The sequence below is a fragment of the Pinus tabuliformis genome, chromosome 3_1 (genome assembly GCF_031772625.1).
Source record: "Pinus tabuliformis cultivar Carrire ecotype Pingquan chromosome 3_1, CPIR1, whole genome shotgun sequence".
NCBI lineage: Eukaryota > Viridiplantae > Streptophyta > Pinopsida > Pinales > Pinaceae > Pinus > Pinus tabuliformis.
The window spans coordinates 753,976,891-753,993,936 of record NC_142301.1 but is presented as its reverse complement, the minus strand read 5'-3'; the positions used below and the strand labels follow the sequence as shown (position 1 = coordinate 753,993,936).

The following is a 17,046-nucleotide window of genomic DNA, read 5'->3' as shown; positions in this document are numbered from 1 at the left end:
TGTGTTGCCTAGGTGGGCCTAGGAATCCTTGCCGGTGAATGGTAGGATATACGGTAAATCCAAGAGGTGGTTTGCTCTTCGTTGGGCCTAGTAATCCAGAGTTTGGGATATGTGGTAAAACCTAGAGAGTGGGTCTCAGTTTAGGGCCTATTGATTCGGGTTGGGATTGTGGTAAAGCCTGAGAGACTAGGAGACAGGAAAATTCCTCAAGGTGTAGGTGGAGAAATATGGTGGCATCCATGCATGTTTGTCTTAGTGATCAGGTGGAGATCACGATAAAGCCTATTATGATGTGTTCATTGTGTTGGCCTAGTGATTCGGGATGGATTATGGTAAAGCCTAGTTTCTGTTGATGAGGGCGAGGTGGTTTAGCCTTGGTATGCCCTGGTTGTTCTTTTGGTTTGAGTCCCACATTCATGCTTGGAATATGGCACGGGGGTGAATGGATGAAGAGAGATTTTGCTTAGCCATTCTATGGACGTGTGGAATGTGGTAGTCCCATCTCAGGTTGTTTTATTACATTCATTAATGAGAAATTCATTCCCTTTATTTTCATGTGTAAATGTATTGGTGTATATGTGGATTTCATGGCTGATATGCTTATGATATTTATGTCCCTATTATGTTGGTTATATGTACGTTTTATGAGAATAGCTATTTATTGCTCTCTGCACGTTTTTACTTGTGAATTAATAGATAATGTATCTATGGTCTAATAGATGATAATGCAATAAATGACATGAGGGAAAAATGGTTCATAGTGATTCTCATATAAGTATGAGATCCCTACACTAAATTTTGTTATTTACACCTGTAGGTTACGTGTTGGTGATATGTTTGATGAAATGCTTGTCATGGATAGTAGCTGTCTGATTAAGGTCTTGTTCAACTTATTGCTTTGGCATCATTATTTCCCTGTACTTTTACTGATTTTAAGCTATCACTCCATTCTGGTCAGTGACTTGGGCTCTGGGCATGAAAAAGTGGCTTAAATACTCCTGTCGCTGGCAAAGAAATGGAAATTTTAGTCTTTGGTCATTGGCAGGCAAGCCTATGAGAGTGACTTTGGGTTTCTGGAAGCTCTCTTGCCAATAACATGGGAGCGACTAAGACCTAAGATGTCCAAAACATTAGTGGGACCCAGGGACAGGCTGTCTGAGTGGTTAAATAGTCTCTTGAGGATTTTGAAGCTAATGTTGGATGACTGTGTGTGATGTTTCCATTGATTCCACTTCCTTAAGGTCACATAGGAGGTTGAATCTAATCATAGTAGCCTCTTGTCTCATGTTTACCCCAATTGGCTAGTTACTTGGGTAGATGTGGGAGGAGGTAACCGGCCAACCAGTGGAAACATGTGACGAGAAGTTACTATGATATGATTCGACCTCCTAAGTCACCTTAAAGAAGTAGAACCAATGAAAACACACCAAACAAACCTTCCACGTCAGCAACATGACTCCCAAGAACCATCCCAACCACTCAAGTAACCAGCCCTTGTATCCCCCTGAGTTTTTAGACCATTAAACCCCTGAATGCTCCCTTGATATGGACAAGCATGCGTCAAGGAGGCTCCAAATTCTCCCACAACATGGGTATGCATGCGTCCAGGGACTTTTCTGCCTAGTGTTATGTCCGCGTCTCTGGGATTTGAGCCACTTTTTCAGACCCAGAGCCGAGGTCACTACCCAGAACTCGATGACACTTTCATAATTGTAAGATAACAAAAAAATAATGATACACATGGAATTACTTGAACAAGGACTTGACTGGACCCCTACTAGCCATGACAGACATTTTGTCAAACATGTCACAAACATGTAATCTACAAGTTTAAACAACAAAACTGAGCATAGGGGTCTCATATTTGTCTGAGAATCGCTAAGAAGCATTGATGCCTCAACACATTAGCTACAATTTAATCTGTTAGGCCACAAATACATTGTTCATCCATTTACAAGTAAAAACATGATGAGATCCATACAAATCCACTGTCATAATACATGTGTATAACCAACATAATAACAACAGAAATACCAAGGAAACAACAAAAATATACTCCACATATAAGCCAATATAATACTCATGAAATAACAAGGAGAAATAACCTCATATTAATGTTGCAAAGGGCAATGAATTGTGGGACTTCCACGAACCACCCGACCATAGACATGGGTGAGCCAAATCTCTCTTCATCCAGTCACCCTTGTGCCATATTTCAAGCATGAATGTGGGATCTCATCAAACACATCAATCAAAACCATCCAAGGCTTCTAGAGGCTGAACCACCTCAACCCATCAAACAGTGATTCCACCTCATGGTCAGACATCACAAAACCATCATTAGATTGGTCTCTACCCAAGCCTTCCAGGGCTCCAGAGAATTTATTCCAACCAAGGCTTCCAAGACTAGTAACTCAACCCACAACTGTCGCCGGGCTTCCAGAGCTTTTGTCCAACCAACGCTTCTGGGACTAGTGACTCAACCCACCAAGGGCTTCCAGAGCGTTATTCTAACTAAGGCTTCTAGGACTAATAACTCAACCCAAGTTGTTACAGGGCTTCCAGAGCGTTTGTCCAACCAGGGTTTCCAGGTACTAGTAACTCAACCTAAGCTAAAGGAAACATGAGAACCAACCAAAAAAACAAATAAATGAACCCACAACACCATGGCTATCCATGAAATGGCAAGGCTAGGCAAATCCACTGTCAATCCAAGTAATCCTCCATGCCAATGACAGACCATGACCATGTAACAACCCTGGTGAAAATTCCATGTAATAAAAAGTAAATAAAGACAAAATAATAACCATAGATGATGACACTTATTCCAAGTTGAATGTTGGGCAAGACATCCTAGGGGGTGTTCATTTGGTTGTTTATGGCTAAGGAAATTGACAAAGGCAATGACTGAGGCTTTGGAAAGGCAAAATGGCATTTTTAGCACATTTATTTATGAAAATAATGGAAATTAGGAGAAAAAGGAGGTGAAAGGTCACAGGTTGCATGTGAGGAGGAAATTGAAGGAAAATAATGGAAAATGAAGAAAATAGAGGCTTCATTCATAAAAAGGCTTTGAGGATCAGTTGGTAACCTTTTGTCAGTTCAGTTTTGGAGCTCTCCCATTATTCTCTCTCTCTCATACTCTTAGAGACTTAGAGTTTTCTTGGAGCACTCTTGGAGGGTGTGGCATACTTGGATTTTTGGAGCAAGAAGGCAAAGGAAGAGCAAGAAAGCACAAGAGGGCATCGGGATCAACAATTACATTAGATTTGCTTTCAGGTACCGATTTGCATGCATGTTTCCTTCACTAGTTTTGGCATGCATGACATATACATGTGGATTTTTGGTTGTGATCTGTCATTGGCATGGAAGATGGTCGAGATTGACAGTGGATTGCTTAGCCTTGCCATTTCCTAGATAACCATGGTGATTGTGGGTTTACTTTCATTATTTTGTTTTTGTTGGTTCTCTTGTTTTCTTAGCTTGGGTTGAATTATTAGTCCTGGAACCTATAATATATATGATCTGCAAAGATATGATAAAGCAAATATACCCATAAATAACAAAATCAACCCAATAATATAACATGAAATTGCTTCTTTATTGATCAAAACCCTTAAGGTAGGATAACACCATACAATCACTCCTTAAGGAAGAGAACACTCTATAAGCCACATGCTTGTCCATACAATATTCATTGACATCTCTTCGAAGGGAGTCTCTAGCCTCTATATAGGCCTCATACATATAATACCATGGGCCATTACCATGGTTCTCTCAATACCATATATCTAATACAATGGGCTTATTACATTATTGCTAACTACTTGTGGTCCCTTACATGATGCGGGTTAACCACTTTATTTATTAACTACGACCCATCCCATTATTACATTATTCCCTTGGGTACCTCCCATTGTACCCCATAATATCCCCCCTACGTATACTACATTCTACCCCCCTTAAACATGTTTCATTCTCGAAACATAAGAAGAGCACAAATAATAAGATCTACTCAAAAGAGTAGTCCATTGGTACCATGCACGTGCATCTAGCCATCCAAGAGAAAGGTGAACCCTCGATCTAGCTCGTGCCTCGCTCGCTTGAGATGGAAGTTGATACTGGTGGTTCCTCTGTGTTGATGTGCTATGGTTGGATCTTCGCACCTCTCTATCTGTCGTGCAGGGGTTGTTGTCCTTGTTGCTAAATTGTTGCCATCGTGTTGGTTGTTTTCTTGCTGGGTGATGTGGGTGGTGATATGCTGAAGTTTTAACCAATGGTGTATCTTTCTTGAATTCACCACCTAATGGAGCCTGATGGGTATCTGGTACATGTTGTGGTGCCTGCAATTGTTGCTTATCTTCCAGTATTACTTCGACCATGGACTCCTCATCTTATGTATCAATACCTATAACATTTTCTGTTTCAGCCTCCTTGGACTCTCCTTGTTTATTGATGGAAATATCTTGTAATGTAATTTTCTTCTTTTTATACCAAAGCTTCAGGAATTTCTTCTACACATTAATATTGATAGTACCAATAGAGTCCATCCAAGGGTATCCCAAAACAACATCCACATTCACCATATCTGAAGCATAAAAATCAGAATGCAATACACACTTATCCATAGAAATATTCAAATCTTTATAAACTTGCACCTGCTCATTATTAACCTGTGTGTGCTCCATTTGTTTGGCTGGGATTTGCAATCTTTTTGTCAAATTAACATTTATAAAATTTTGCTTGCAATTAGGATTTATAGACATAATGATCTTCTCCTTTTGAATACATCCATGAACCTGTAATAAGGAGATACCAGTAGAAAATAACCCCTTACATGCCTCATTCCCCTGTTTTCTAGCATGAGACCATTTGTCCAAAAGGAGTTTTTCAAAATTTTCATCCGAAAGTTTAGACTACTGTTTGTTGTCAAGTGAGTTCCACCATATGGCAGCCTCATCTTTCACATCAAGTCATGCTAAACTTTTCCAATGTTTTGGCCATAATCACTTTTATCTTTCTATGAATTATTCAATAGTAGGACCATTATCTTTCCCTGTAAAATATTTCTTGCTAGAAGCCATGGAGAGGGTTTTGAAAAAAGTCACTTACTTGGCGAAAATTTAAAATGGCCATAGTTCGGTCAATATTTCTTAGAATCCTTATTATGACCTATTTTCGGAAATAGAACGACCATTCTTCATCTTCTCATGTGATAGAAATCATGATCTAGGCACTCTGGAATTTTAGATTTGCGCTGCAACTGTCCCGCCGTCACAAAAATTTCTGGAAAAAAAATAAAAATAAAAATAAAAAAATTCTAATTTTAAATCAACTATATCTCCCTCATCCGGAATCCGATTTTGTCAATTTTTTTTTTTGAAATTGGGTATTTTTTCACAAATAATCCAAATCTGCAATTTAATTATGCAAATTTTGCACTAGAAGTTTCATATATGATCTACAAACTCGCCGCCCCAAAAAATTCCTTCAAAAAATTAAAAAAAAAAATTCTCCTCGCTTTGCCCAAGAAAGTGCTCCGATCCCACTTGTAATATATATCCGATCTGCAAATATATGATAAAGAAAATATACCCAGAAATAATAAGATCAACCCAATAATATAACATGAAACTACTTCTTTATTGATCAAAACCCTTAAGGTACGGTAACACCATACAATCACTCCTTAAGGAAGGAAAACACTCCATAAGCCATATGTTTGTCCATACAATATTCATTGACATCTCTCCAAGGGGAGTCTCTAGCCTCTATATAGGCCTCATACATACAATACCGTGGGTCATTACCATGGTTCTCTCAATACCATATATCTAATACAATGGAATTATTGCATTATTGCTAACAACTTGTGGTCCCTTACATGATGTGGGTTAACCACTTTATTTATTAACTACGACCCATCCCATTATTACATTATTCCCTTGGGTACCTTCCTCTGTACTTCGTAATATCCCCCTAGGTATACTACAGAAGCCCTGGTTGGACAAACGCTCTGAAAACCCTGTAACAGCTTGGGTTGAGTTACTAATCTTGGAAGCCTTGGTTGGAAAAATGCTTTGGAAGCCCTTGGTGGGTTGAGTTACTAGTCCTAGAAGCCCTGGTTGGACAAACGCTATGGAAGCCCTGAATAAGCTGTGGGTTTAGCTACTATTCCTGGAAGCCTTGGTTAGACAAACACTGAGGAAACCCTGGAAATCTTGGATGGAGACCAATCTGATGATGGTTTTGTGATGTTCGAACATGAGCTGGAATCATTGTTTGATGGGTTGAGGTGGATGGCCTATGGAAGCCCTAGATGAGTTTTGATTGATGTGTTCTATGAGATCCCACATTCATGCTTGGAATATGGCACGGGGGTGAATGGTTGAAGAGAGATTTGGCTCAGCCATTCTATGGTCGGGTGGAATGTGGAAGTCCCATCTCGGGTTTGGATTTTTCATCATTAATGAAAGGTTATTTCTCCTTGTATTTCTATGAGCATTTTGATGGATGGTATGTGGTCTATATCGCTGTAATTTCATGAGTATTTATGTCCCTATTATGCTGGTTATGTATGTGTTTTATGACAGCAACCATGTATGCCTTTCCTCATGTTTTTTGCTTGTAATTGAATGATCAATGTATCTATGACCTAATGGATGGAATGATAGTTGATATGTTGAGGCATCAATGGTTCTTAGCAATTCTCAACTAAGTATGAGACCCCTATGCTCATAACTATTAATTACACATGTAGATTACACATTTGCAATATGTTTGACGAAATGCCTGTCATGGCTAGTAGGGTTCCAGTCAAGGTCTTGAACAAGTATTTGCTTTAGTACTATCATTTCCATGTTATTTTACTGATTTGAAGATATGGTTCAATTATGGGCAGTGACCTTGGCTTTGGGCCTGAAAAAGTGGCTTAAAACCTAGAGTCGCTGGCATAACACTAACAATTTTGGTCTCTTGTCGCTGGTAAACAAGCTTGTGAGAGTGACTTTAGGTTGCTAGTCACAACATGCTTATAGCATGGGAGTGACTAAGCCTTAAATTGTCCAAAAGCTCAGTGGGACCCCAAGGCAAGCTGTCTAAAGTATTGGATTGGTTCCTGAGGGTCCTGTAGCTGATGATTAATGTCTGTATGGTGTGTTTCCATTGGTTCCACTTCCTTAACGTGACTTAGGAGGTTGAATCATATCATAATGGCCTCTCGTCGCATGTTTACCTCGACTACTCGGTTGCTTGGGTAGATGTGGGATGAGGGTGTTACAGATCAATAAACCACATGCATGCCAAAACTAGCGAGGAAGACATACATGCAACTTGGTCCCTGCAAACAGCCCGTTGTAGCTGCTGATCTCAATGTCCGATTGCACTTTCCTACTCTTCCTTTGCCTTCTTGCTGCAAGCATCAAAGTATGCCACACTCTCCAAGAGTGCTCCAAGAAATTCTAAGTGTCCAAGAGTATGAGAGAGAGAAAATATAATGAGAGATCCAAAACTGAACTGACAAAAGCTACACTAACCAAGCCTTCCCACTGATCCTCAAAATCCTTTTTATCAATGAGGCCTCTATTTTCTTCATTTTCCTCCTCACATGCAACCTGTGACCTTTCACCTTCCTTTTCTCCCAATTTCCATTCTTTTCATAAATAAATTTGCCAAAAAATGCCTCATGCCTTTCCAAAGCCATTGTCATTGTCTTTGTCAATGTCCTTAGCCATAATAAACCGAAGTGACACCCCGCTAGGATGTTTGTTCCCACCATTTAGCTTGGAATACGTGTTCCATGACTATGGTCTTACATATTTTTACATGGATTCTTAACGAGGGTTGTTACATGGGCACTAATGCATGTGCTCAATTGTTACCGTATGACATCACACCCATCCTTGTTATGGACAATCTTATCCAATTTTGCATTTAACCACTTTGAACATATGGATCCATGTGCAGTTTTCTTTCGACCTTGCCGCTAGGCATTACTACTTCCACCATGATGTAGAATATTTTTTTGGTGTGAGGACACATGCCAAGGCATGGAGTAGAATGTTTAGCTCTAATCACTAAATTTCCACCTTTATACAAGCTTATTCATATAAGTTCACATCTATGAGCTTGACAATGTCTTCATTTTATCCTAACATGGTGTCCCACCTCACCACTATGTGTTGATTCTTCCAACCATGATGCAAAACACTATTTCTCTTATGCCTATTCAATTCTTGCCATACGAGTTCACATCTCTAGATTTAATAATGTCCCTAGTTTGGTCTAACATGATGTCCATTTGTTCATACACCTCCCGATGATTGATTGATTCAAACTTTCAAATCTAATGTTATAAATTGGCTTGGTGAGCTATAACACATACTTAAACCTTTGTACAAAAATGAGGATCAACAATGGTACCTTGCAATGCATAAAAATTATGTATCCTTGACTTTCCCATAAATCACTCACCACCATATTAGTTGATGGTTGTCTTACCTTCAATAGGTGCCTAAAGTTGAGGCAATAACTACTAAATCTAGGTATTGTGAGCTTAAGTGTTTGCAAGTTAGAGTGAACTTAGTAAATGTAGTGGACAATAATATGCCCTATGATAGATTTCCCTTTCTTGTTCAATGCATTGATATAGTCACACTCTCTATGCTTTGCCAATATCAGGAATCAAAGTATTCAATGTATGAACCAAACAAATAGATCATGCTTAATGATTTTTCTTTCTCCCTTGGAAATAGTTGAATTAATTGCAATCACTCAATTCACATTGGATGACCAATCTCATTAATTGTTTTTAGTAGGAGCTCTGTAATGTTTTAAGAAGATGCAATAAATGATGAGGCACCATGGGTTTTAAGGAAAACTGCATGACCAATTGATGAACCAAGAACATTGATCAAATGTTAGTTGTTAACATTTATCCAATCATCAAATATAGTCAAATCCCATTTTCTAACCATTCATATTTGAATTGTGTGAGAGCGTTGTGGGCTTTGGAATTGTGCCAAAACCTTCTCATATATGGGGCTCTCATAGCCTTTAGGGACATTATGGTGGCCTCAATTGTTTATAGGGGGCAAAGAACATTGAATGGTATTCCACATGCATAAATAAACCCTATCACTCTTGCATCCACCTCATTCCTATCACCACCACCAAGGAGATCTTTTATTGTTCTACTTCCACTTTCATCCCTTGTATGTGACTCCTCGTGCTGCTAGCATGAAAGGAAATAGACGTGGCAAAGTTTGAATGACCAAACACTTTTGATGTGGCATTAATTGAAACTTTTATTTTTCATTGCACTTTCTTTATGTCACTCCCTCCAATGTATTATACTATGTCTTCATTTGATATTAGGGGGGAAACTTTGATTCCACTAACAATGGCCTTGTTACATGACACTATCCCAAAAATATGTTTTTTATGCAAGAATACAAATTACTGCATGGTTTTCCCTTGTGACAATTTTTTTGTGCATAAAATTTATGGTTCCAACTCCTCACACCCCTCATGTTTTCTCATGTACCTCCATAAGGGAGTTGACTTAGGTTTGGTTGTGTCTTCACAACAATTTCCACCTTCATTTCTTTCACCCCCCTCCAAATCTTCATCATCTTCAAAGACTGGGTCACTATGAATATCATCCTCTTCTTAGCTATCATAACTATCCCCAATAACACCATGAGAATTAAGAATGAAAACATACACCACATTAAGACATTTTTGATGGAGAAGAGAACATATCCATACCGAACAATACAAAAAATAATAATATTTGTAAAGAACAACGTTTGAGCTTATCTCTTTAGCATTCTAATTGTTAACAATAGTGCAATATGACTATGATATCATTTGTTGTCTTTTACACTTTCATCAACGTCCTTTCCCAAGAATAACAAGCTCCTTTCTCAAAAGGTTAGGATTATAGGCATGTAGATGAGAATGAAGGGGGTTAATGCTTCGAAAGCTTTTGCCCTAACCTCCAATTCCTACCATGGTCTTCCTATGAGCGCCACAACGTCTTAAAAAGGAACTCCCTCTTTGGGATTGTGTATGAGTGTAGGGAAGCATTCCTAATTGAGGCTCTTATAGTGACCCAAGATAATCTTTAAAAGGTATGAAGCACAATTCAAGACCTCTCTTGCAACAAATTCCCATGAAGCATGCCTATGGAGTATATCTCCATCCTCAAGAGATGATTACAATGACTTTATCTATAACACATTATTTTATGGTGTGTTTTTTGATATGCTTTCCACTAAAATTTGGTGGTTGAATGTTGTTCCACCTTGAAAACATGATTTGTTGACTACATTCACTTGTCCAAAACATTTTCACGTGACAAACTCACAATTCTAAATAGGTGTGATTATTATTGGATATACTTGAGCACAAAATATGTGTTTTCCATTGAAATTCGATAGTCAATTGTTGCTCCACCATAGAAACATGATATGCATACACTTCGTTGTCTTTAGTGCGACTTTTTGAAAGCTTTTCTGATATAATTTCTCTAAAATCTGGTAAAATTTATTAAAATCGCAAATTTTTGAACACTTTCTTTTCTTACATCCCCAACTGAAATAAAATGCTTACCGAATAAAAACATAAGTAAATTACAACACAGGTAACTCGCCAAAGAAAAAATTGACCAAAAACCACCTACGTGAAGCTCAAAACACTAAACCGTTCAAGCCAAACATATGTTGGCCATAAAGCAATTGTGAAGCCGCCCAAAGTCTGTATATGAATGGTTTTCGTAATTATCACACACTTTCAATTTAAAACGGGCAGCAACTGGCTTTAGAGTCGTATTGAATTTCGGGAGCTCATTCAACCATATAAAAAATAGTAGGAATTGACAAGGAAAAGAGTAGCAGATTAAACAGAGAGCCTTGCAGATCTCGTCTGCGAGGATGGATTCAGAACTTGCGGAATTGCAGAGGCAATTTCAGGCAGCACAGGAAGCAAAGTCCAGCGTGAGATTGTCGGAGAGAAATGTCGTGGAACTTGTCAATACTCTTCAGCAGCTGGAGCTGCTCGACTCTGATTTGCTCCATACCGTCTCCGGCAAAGAATATATCACTCAGGTTTTCCTCATCTCTAATGGCTTATGCATACGCTAAACAGTCACGGCAGAATAAATCTCGAATGACCTGGTTTTACTTATATCACGCCAATTGTTATGCTGCTTATAAATAATGGTTGCATTGCTTAATTGGGCTGCTGCCAATCGAAGAAATTAGTATAATGAATCTCTTCAATTAATGCCGGGAAATGTTCATTCATGGATACTATCTCAGGTCGAAATCAAGGTCAACACATAAATCCTAATTTAGCCTTCCCTTGCCAAATCGAGTTAGGGCAAGATAAGTTGCATCTGTTTCAAGACATTTAGATGCAGTTACTGTCATTTGATCGTAGGAATTAGGGCAAATTAGAGTGATAAATGAATTAAAATAATTTGAAATTGCGATCATCTTTTGAAATTGTGTCTTCAGTGAGCAATTCGTTAAGCATGCTGCAAGGGTCAAGTCGAAATGTCTGGGTTAAAATAAACTAAAATTTAGTGTAGAGGGCATGGAACTGCATATAAGATCTGCTTGATATTCATGCCATCTTTGGTTAAAAGCGACGGGAATCTGATCTATCAAAGTCACCCAGTACGTGCACCTCTTATCTGTAACGAAGATCATGTTGGCACTGGCAGCAAGCCCACCAGGTTTTCAACCTTTCAAACGCTCCAGCTTGCTGGCAGACCACAGACCGAGGGCCATAATAGAAGTGACTAACATATCCGCTAGTTGGAAGTGGCTCTTGGGTCGTCTTTTCTCCAATCGATCAATTACGATGAATTGAAAAGAAAATATAAATGCATATATCGTTTTGGAGTGCAATTTCTTGATGTTCTAGGTTAAGGTACTAAAAGATACTTGACAGCAGCTGCCTTCTGTACCTTCAGCTGGATGCGGAGTTTATCAATAAGAAAGTTTCCATTGAAGGGTGGAATGTTGACTTTGGCCTCTACTTCAAAGGGATTACTCCTAGCTGGCACGAATGTTTGTCAGTCGGGTTACGAGGATTGAACCACAAATGGAACAAACTGTTGCTATATTGCTTTTAGCCATCCAAGAACTAACTTTAAAGCCGAACAGCCACTAGAACTCGTTGACATCAGTTGCATTAATAAGTTGAACTTTTCTCCAAAAAGGGCTCGCAGGACAATAAACTTCTGTTCTTTTACAAGAAGAGTTTTTCTATCAGTATTCAATAATTTACAGCAGACCAGCTATATTTGTCCACTGTCAGAAAACAAAACTGTTTCAGGCATGTTAAATTTCCATGAAACTCTGCAACTATTTAGTGAATCACTGAAAACAAGGCAACTGAAAAATGAAACCTAATTTACTTTCACCAAGATACAGAGTCTCTTAACAATTTATAAGCAGCGGAATAAAATACCAGTGATAAAAACACATGCACACAAATTGACATGCTTGTTACCCAGGAAACCCAAAAGGAAAACCTGCTTTCTTTGTTGTGTATTTAATTAGTTCTTGAACAATTGGATCTCTTACAAGCAATCTGTCTCTGAGAAAGCATTCTGCAATTGTTCAGTGTTTGATCACAGCCCTCTAGCATGCAACTGTTCCCCTGCTTGAAGCCTTGACTTGCCCTGCCTCTTGCCTGAACCCAGCACCTATTCTCTTGTGCACTGGAGCCCCTATTTCCTTGCACACTTTCTCCTATTTTCTAGCGCACACGAGCTCCTAATTCCTTGGGCAAATCTGCCCCTATTTCCTAGCACACAACTCCCTATTTCCTTGCACACTTGAGGCTCCTATTCTCTCACGCGCTTGTGACTTCCTATTTTTTAGGACAAAAGCTTCTCAAATCTATGCACTCCACAATCAAAGAATGATCTCAGAAAACTTGTGAACAAACTTATGATTTCCTGTGCCGTCCTCCTCCTCTTTATATACCCAATTTGAGCATGCAAGGAAGACCCAATTCAATTTTAGAAGTTGACTTCTAATAGCGAGTTAACTGAGAGTGATAATCTCTCTCCAATCAACACTTGGAGTCTTAGCTCGTTCTTCCTTCAATCAAGATTGAAGACTAACTCGCTTTAACTAAACTTGTAATTGCCACCTCGTACTGTAGTCAAATTGATGAAGACTCCACTTAACTAAAGCTCCAACTCTACGCATGCCATCTTGATTATCATTCTAGTAAACTGGAAATAAACTCATCCTAATTGAAGTTTAACTCATGAGCTCACACTCATGTTCGAGAAAGACAAACCAAGGTTTTCATTGGCTAAGGCACAAGCCAAAAGACTTTTACTCGCTACATTTTCAACATTCCTTCTTAGCGAGGAAGGTACTTTTCTAAGAACCTCCTCCACCTGAATCTGTCTCCAACACCACCACGTTATCTGTTGTTGTAGCTACTCCCTCTGAACTAGAAGAATTCCCTGCTTCCTGCTGCAGAATCTGATTTGAAGACATCCTCCTTCCAACCATGCTCCTAGATCTTGATCCCGTGCATCTAACAATGTCATAGCATACCAACTGAGGCTCCTGACAGTACCTGAAGAATCACTCTTTGTTAATTACATTTACATCATTATTCACCATTTACATATTGAACTCACCCCATAGCTTTAAACGTTATTAGCAATTATATAGAAAGAACAATAACTTCAACATTGCAGTGGAATAAAGGAACACGAGAAGAAAAGCATGCGTACGAGACACCGGGATTTTGGTCAGAGACTAGGGCGAAACCCCACAAGGTGGGAAACCCATCCAAGTTCTTCTTCTTCTATTAGATTGTCATCGAAAGTTCAGTGGACAGGTATAAGGTACAAATATCATAGGCTTGTTCACAACTTCATTTGTGAACAAGTTGTATCGATAATACATCTATTGTCATCATAACTTCATCATGAACTGCATCTATTGTCATCATATATATAACACTGTGATACCAATGATGTGTAATGCGAAGCAATTGTGACTGTGATGCCATGCATACTATAATGCAAAGATGCCATATATGTGATGCTAATATGATGCCAGCTGTGGTGCCCTATATATATATATATATATGCAGAGAAACGAAGCCGTGATGCCATATTCAGAGGTGTCATGTAACCGAGAGACCATACATTGAACAACTATGAATACAACTGTGATTGCCACTTGTAAACAATACAATTGGAACAAACCATATAGAGCAAACACTGAGATGCCAAGGTAGAGATACTAGGCACAAAGATACCATAGTGAACGATGACGTTGTCATATGCTAGCAGACAATGATCATAACAATGCATGATGCCGAAATAGAGATACCATCGAGAAACCAGAATAGTCACCATATAACATATGTGAACTATAGAACAGAGACGCCATAGAGCAAGCTTCAGAATAGAGATATAGGAGCCATCACAGAGATAGAGAGTTATTGTAGATACTAGAGATATAGAAAGCCATTGCAGAGATACAGAGAGCCATCGCACAGATAGAGAGAGCCATTGCAAATATAGATAGAACCATCACAGATATATAGAAAGCCATCGCAAAGATGCAGAGATACATATTACATATGACTAAACACCATCGAATCGTCATACTATAGAGAGACATAGTTTGCACCATCATCCACACCTAAACAAAAATAGAATTCACATCATATTGAGATATGACTTCTGCACTGTAACTGAGAGCAAGTTCTTTGAGATAGAATTGCGAGACACTGTTATTACAAAGGTGTGTGACTGAGATCAAAACAGAGAGATGCCGGACCTTAGAACAATGCCATATGAAATTACCATTTGAGTTAAACCTAACGGGGTATTTATACTTGTTTCCATGGGTGAAAAGTCATGACTCTTGGGAGCGCCGACTTCTACAAATTTGAATTTTCAAATTAACCCTCCAAGTAAAGTGAAGCCCTCTTGATGTCCTTAAAGTAATTTCGTTTATTTGATTCACATTTCATAATTTCAATGTGGGCTAGGGGATTTCTCCCTAGACGCCAAATATAACACTCAGCTAGGGAGGAATTATCATCAACATCGTAAGCTTCGTCTAAGATATCCATCATAGCAGCATCCTGACGAAACTCGAATGAACATCTTTCAATCATAAGGAAGATAGGCAACTATATTACTGATAAGACCCATCTCATATCATCACATAAAATAAGAGGCATTCATAACCAATGGTAGGGGAGATCAACCCTCCAAACCCTACTAGTATCGAAGACATATCCACAGCTATATCAATAAGACATCCATCATATCATATCTCAACATAACTCGATCATCAGCTGAACAAGAAGAAGAATCATCATAGAGAAGCATCCGACTTCCATCCTATATCTAATAATCAACTTGTTCATTTATCACTGACATTAAGCCATATCTTTTGCTCATCTCCATCTACTGAACAATCTCAAGTCTAAAGAAGAACAAGGATCTAACATCATAGGGTAGCCCAACTCAACCCACAACAACATTGGGGAACTTGGCTCAATCCGGAACAACATTAGGGAGCCCTTCTCAACTTGGAACCACATCGGGGAGCCCAGCTGAACCCGAAACATAGGGGAGTCAATCTCAACCCTCAACATCATCAGGGAGCCCAACTCAACCCGAAACATAGGGGAATCAATCTCAACCCTCAATCCAATAGGTGAGATCAACTTACCGCAAGGGCAAGGATCAAACTCTGAGGATCGAAGGAGGGCAACTCACAAGACCGTGCCACCCTCACCAGGAATGACATATGCAAGTCCTCATGTCTGGGGGTAGAACCCCTAGCAGGCTTGATCCCTAGTGATCAAGCTGTTGAACATCATGCATCCTAGTCATAGGAATATAGTAGTACTAGACGCGTCCGTTGGTAGTACTAATTAACCCTAACCACTTTTCCCAAGTCATTGGCCAGATGAGAGGTACTTCCTAGGAGTCCCAAACTGTAAGGGTAGGATGTATGCTAGGGTATCCACAGCGGAAGGTGAACCACTCACCCTATGTTCACATGTTGGTTCCACAGGGGAAGGTGAACCACTCACCCTGTGCTCATATAGCTCCAAGAAGTACCCCAGGCCTGCCCCAGAAGCTCTCCCAGAGCTCAATATTCAACTGGTACCCTCAGGGGAGGGTCTTCCCACGACTCGAAGTCACTCTCTGAATGCTAAGAACTTGGCCTTCCCCAAAGGCTTTGAGAGGATGTTAGCAACCTATTTATTCTTCATGATGTAATGGAGCCTTATTGCTTCTTGTCGTACCATATCTCAGATAAAATGGTACCTGATATCAATATGCTTGGATCGGTCGTGTAACACAGGGTTCTTTGAATGGTGAATCTCACTTTGATTATCTCAATAGATGATGGTGGTATCCAACATGTGCTCAAGTAACTTGTTGGAGAGCTTCCTTAACCAAATGGCTTCACAACAAGCCATGCTAGCTACAATATATTCAACATCAATGGTGCTTAGAGCAACAAACTTTTGTTTTTGGCTCATCCAAGAAATTGAAGCGGACCCCAAAGAGAAGCAACACCTGGATGTACTTTTTCTATCCACCACACTGCCAGCCCAATTGACATTAGTATATCCATTTAGTCTCAGATCCTAGGTAGTGTACCTCAATCCATGGTTGATAGGATTATGAAGATATCTCAGAAGATTCTTTGTAGCAACCCAATGTATATGATGAGGCTCAAGCATAAATTGATTCAATGTATTATCAACAAAGCATATGTTAGGTTGGGTGTTCACCAGGAACTTCAAAGCTCCCACAAGTTGTCTATATTCAGAAGTATTTGCTAAATCCAGACCAACATCTCCACATAACCTAACTTTTGCTAGACTTCTAAGCCTAGGAAGTAGTGCATCAATCCTAGGTCCTTCATCTCAAATTCAAAAGTCAACTCCTTACGTTGATGAATGAGAGGGTTTGCACCATTGTTTTAAGATTTGGTCAGCTCGGAACCAACTCGGCCGAGTTGG

General features: G+C 39.3%; 1 protein-coding gene across 1 annotated transcript in view; it reads left to right on the top strand.

Moving 5' to 3' along the window:
- Nucleotides 1-10,801: 10,801 nt before the first annotated feature.
- The window catches only part of LOC149189565 (E3 UFM1-protein ligase-like protein), a 331,641-nt gene continuing 325,396 nt past the window's right edge, over nucleotides 10,802-17,046 (top strand). The window contains exon 1 of the mRNA XM_089411846.1: nucleotides 10,802-11,108. Coding sequence (XP_089267972.1) covers nucleotides 10,935-11,108 — 174 coding nt within the window. The 5' untranslated portion in view covers nucleotides 10,802-10,934. The remainder of the gene's footprint in view (nucleotides 11,109-17,046) is intronic.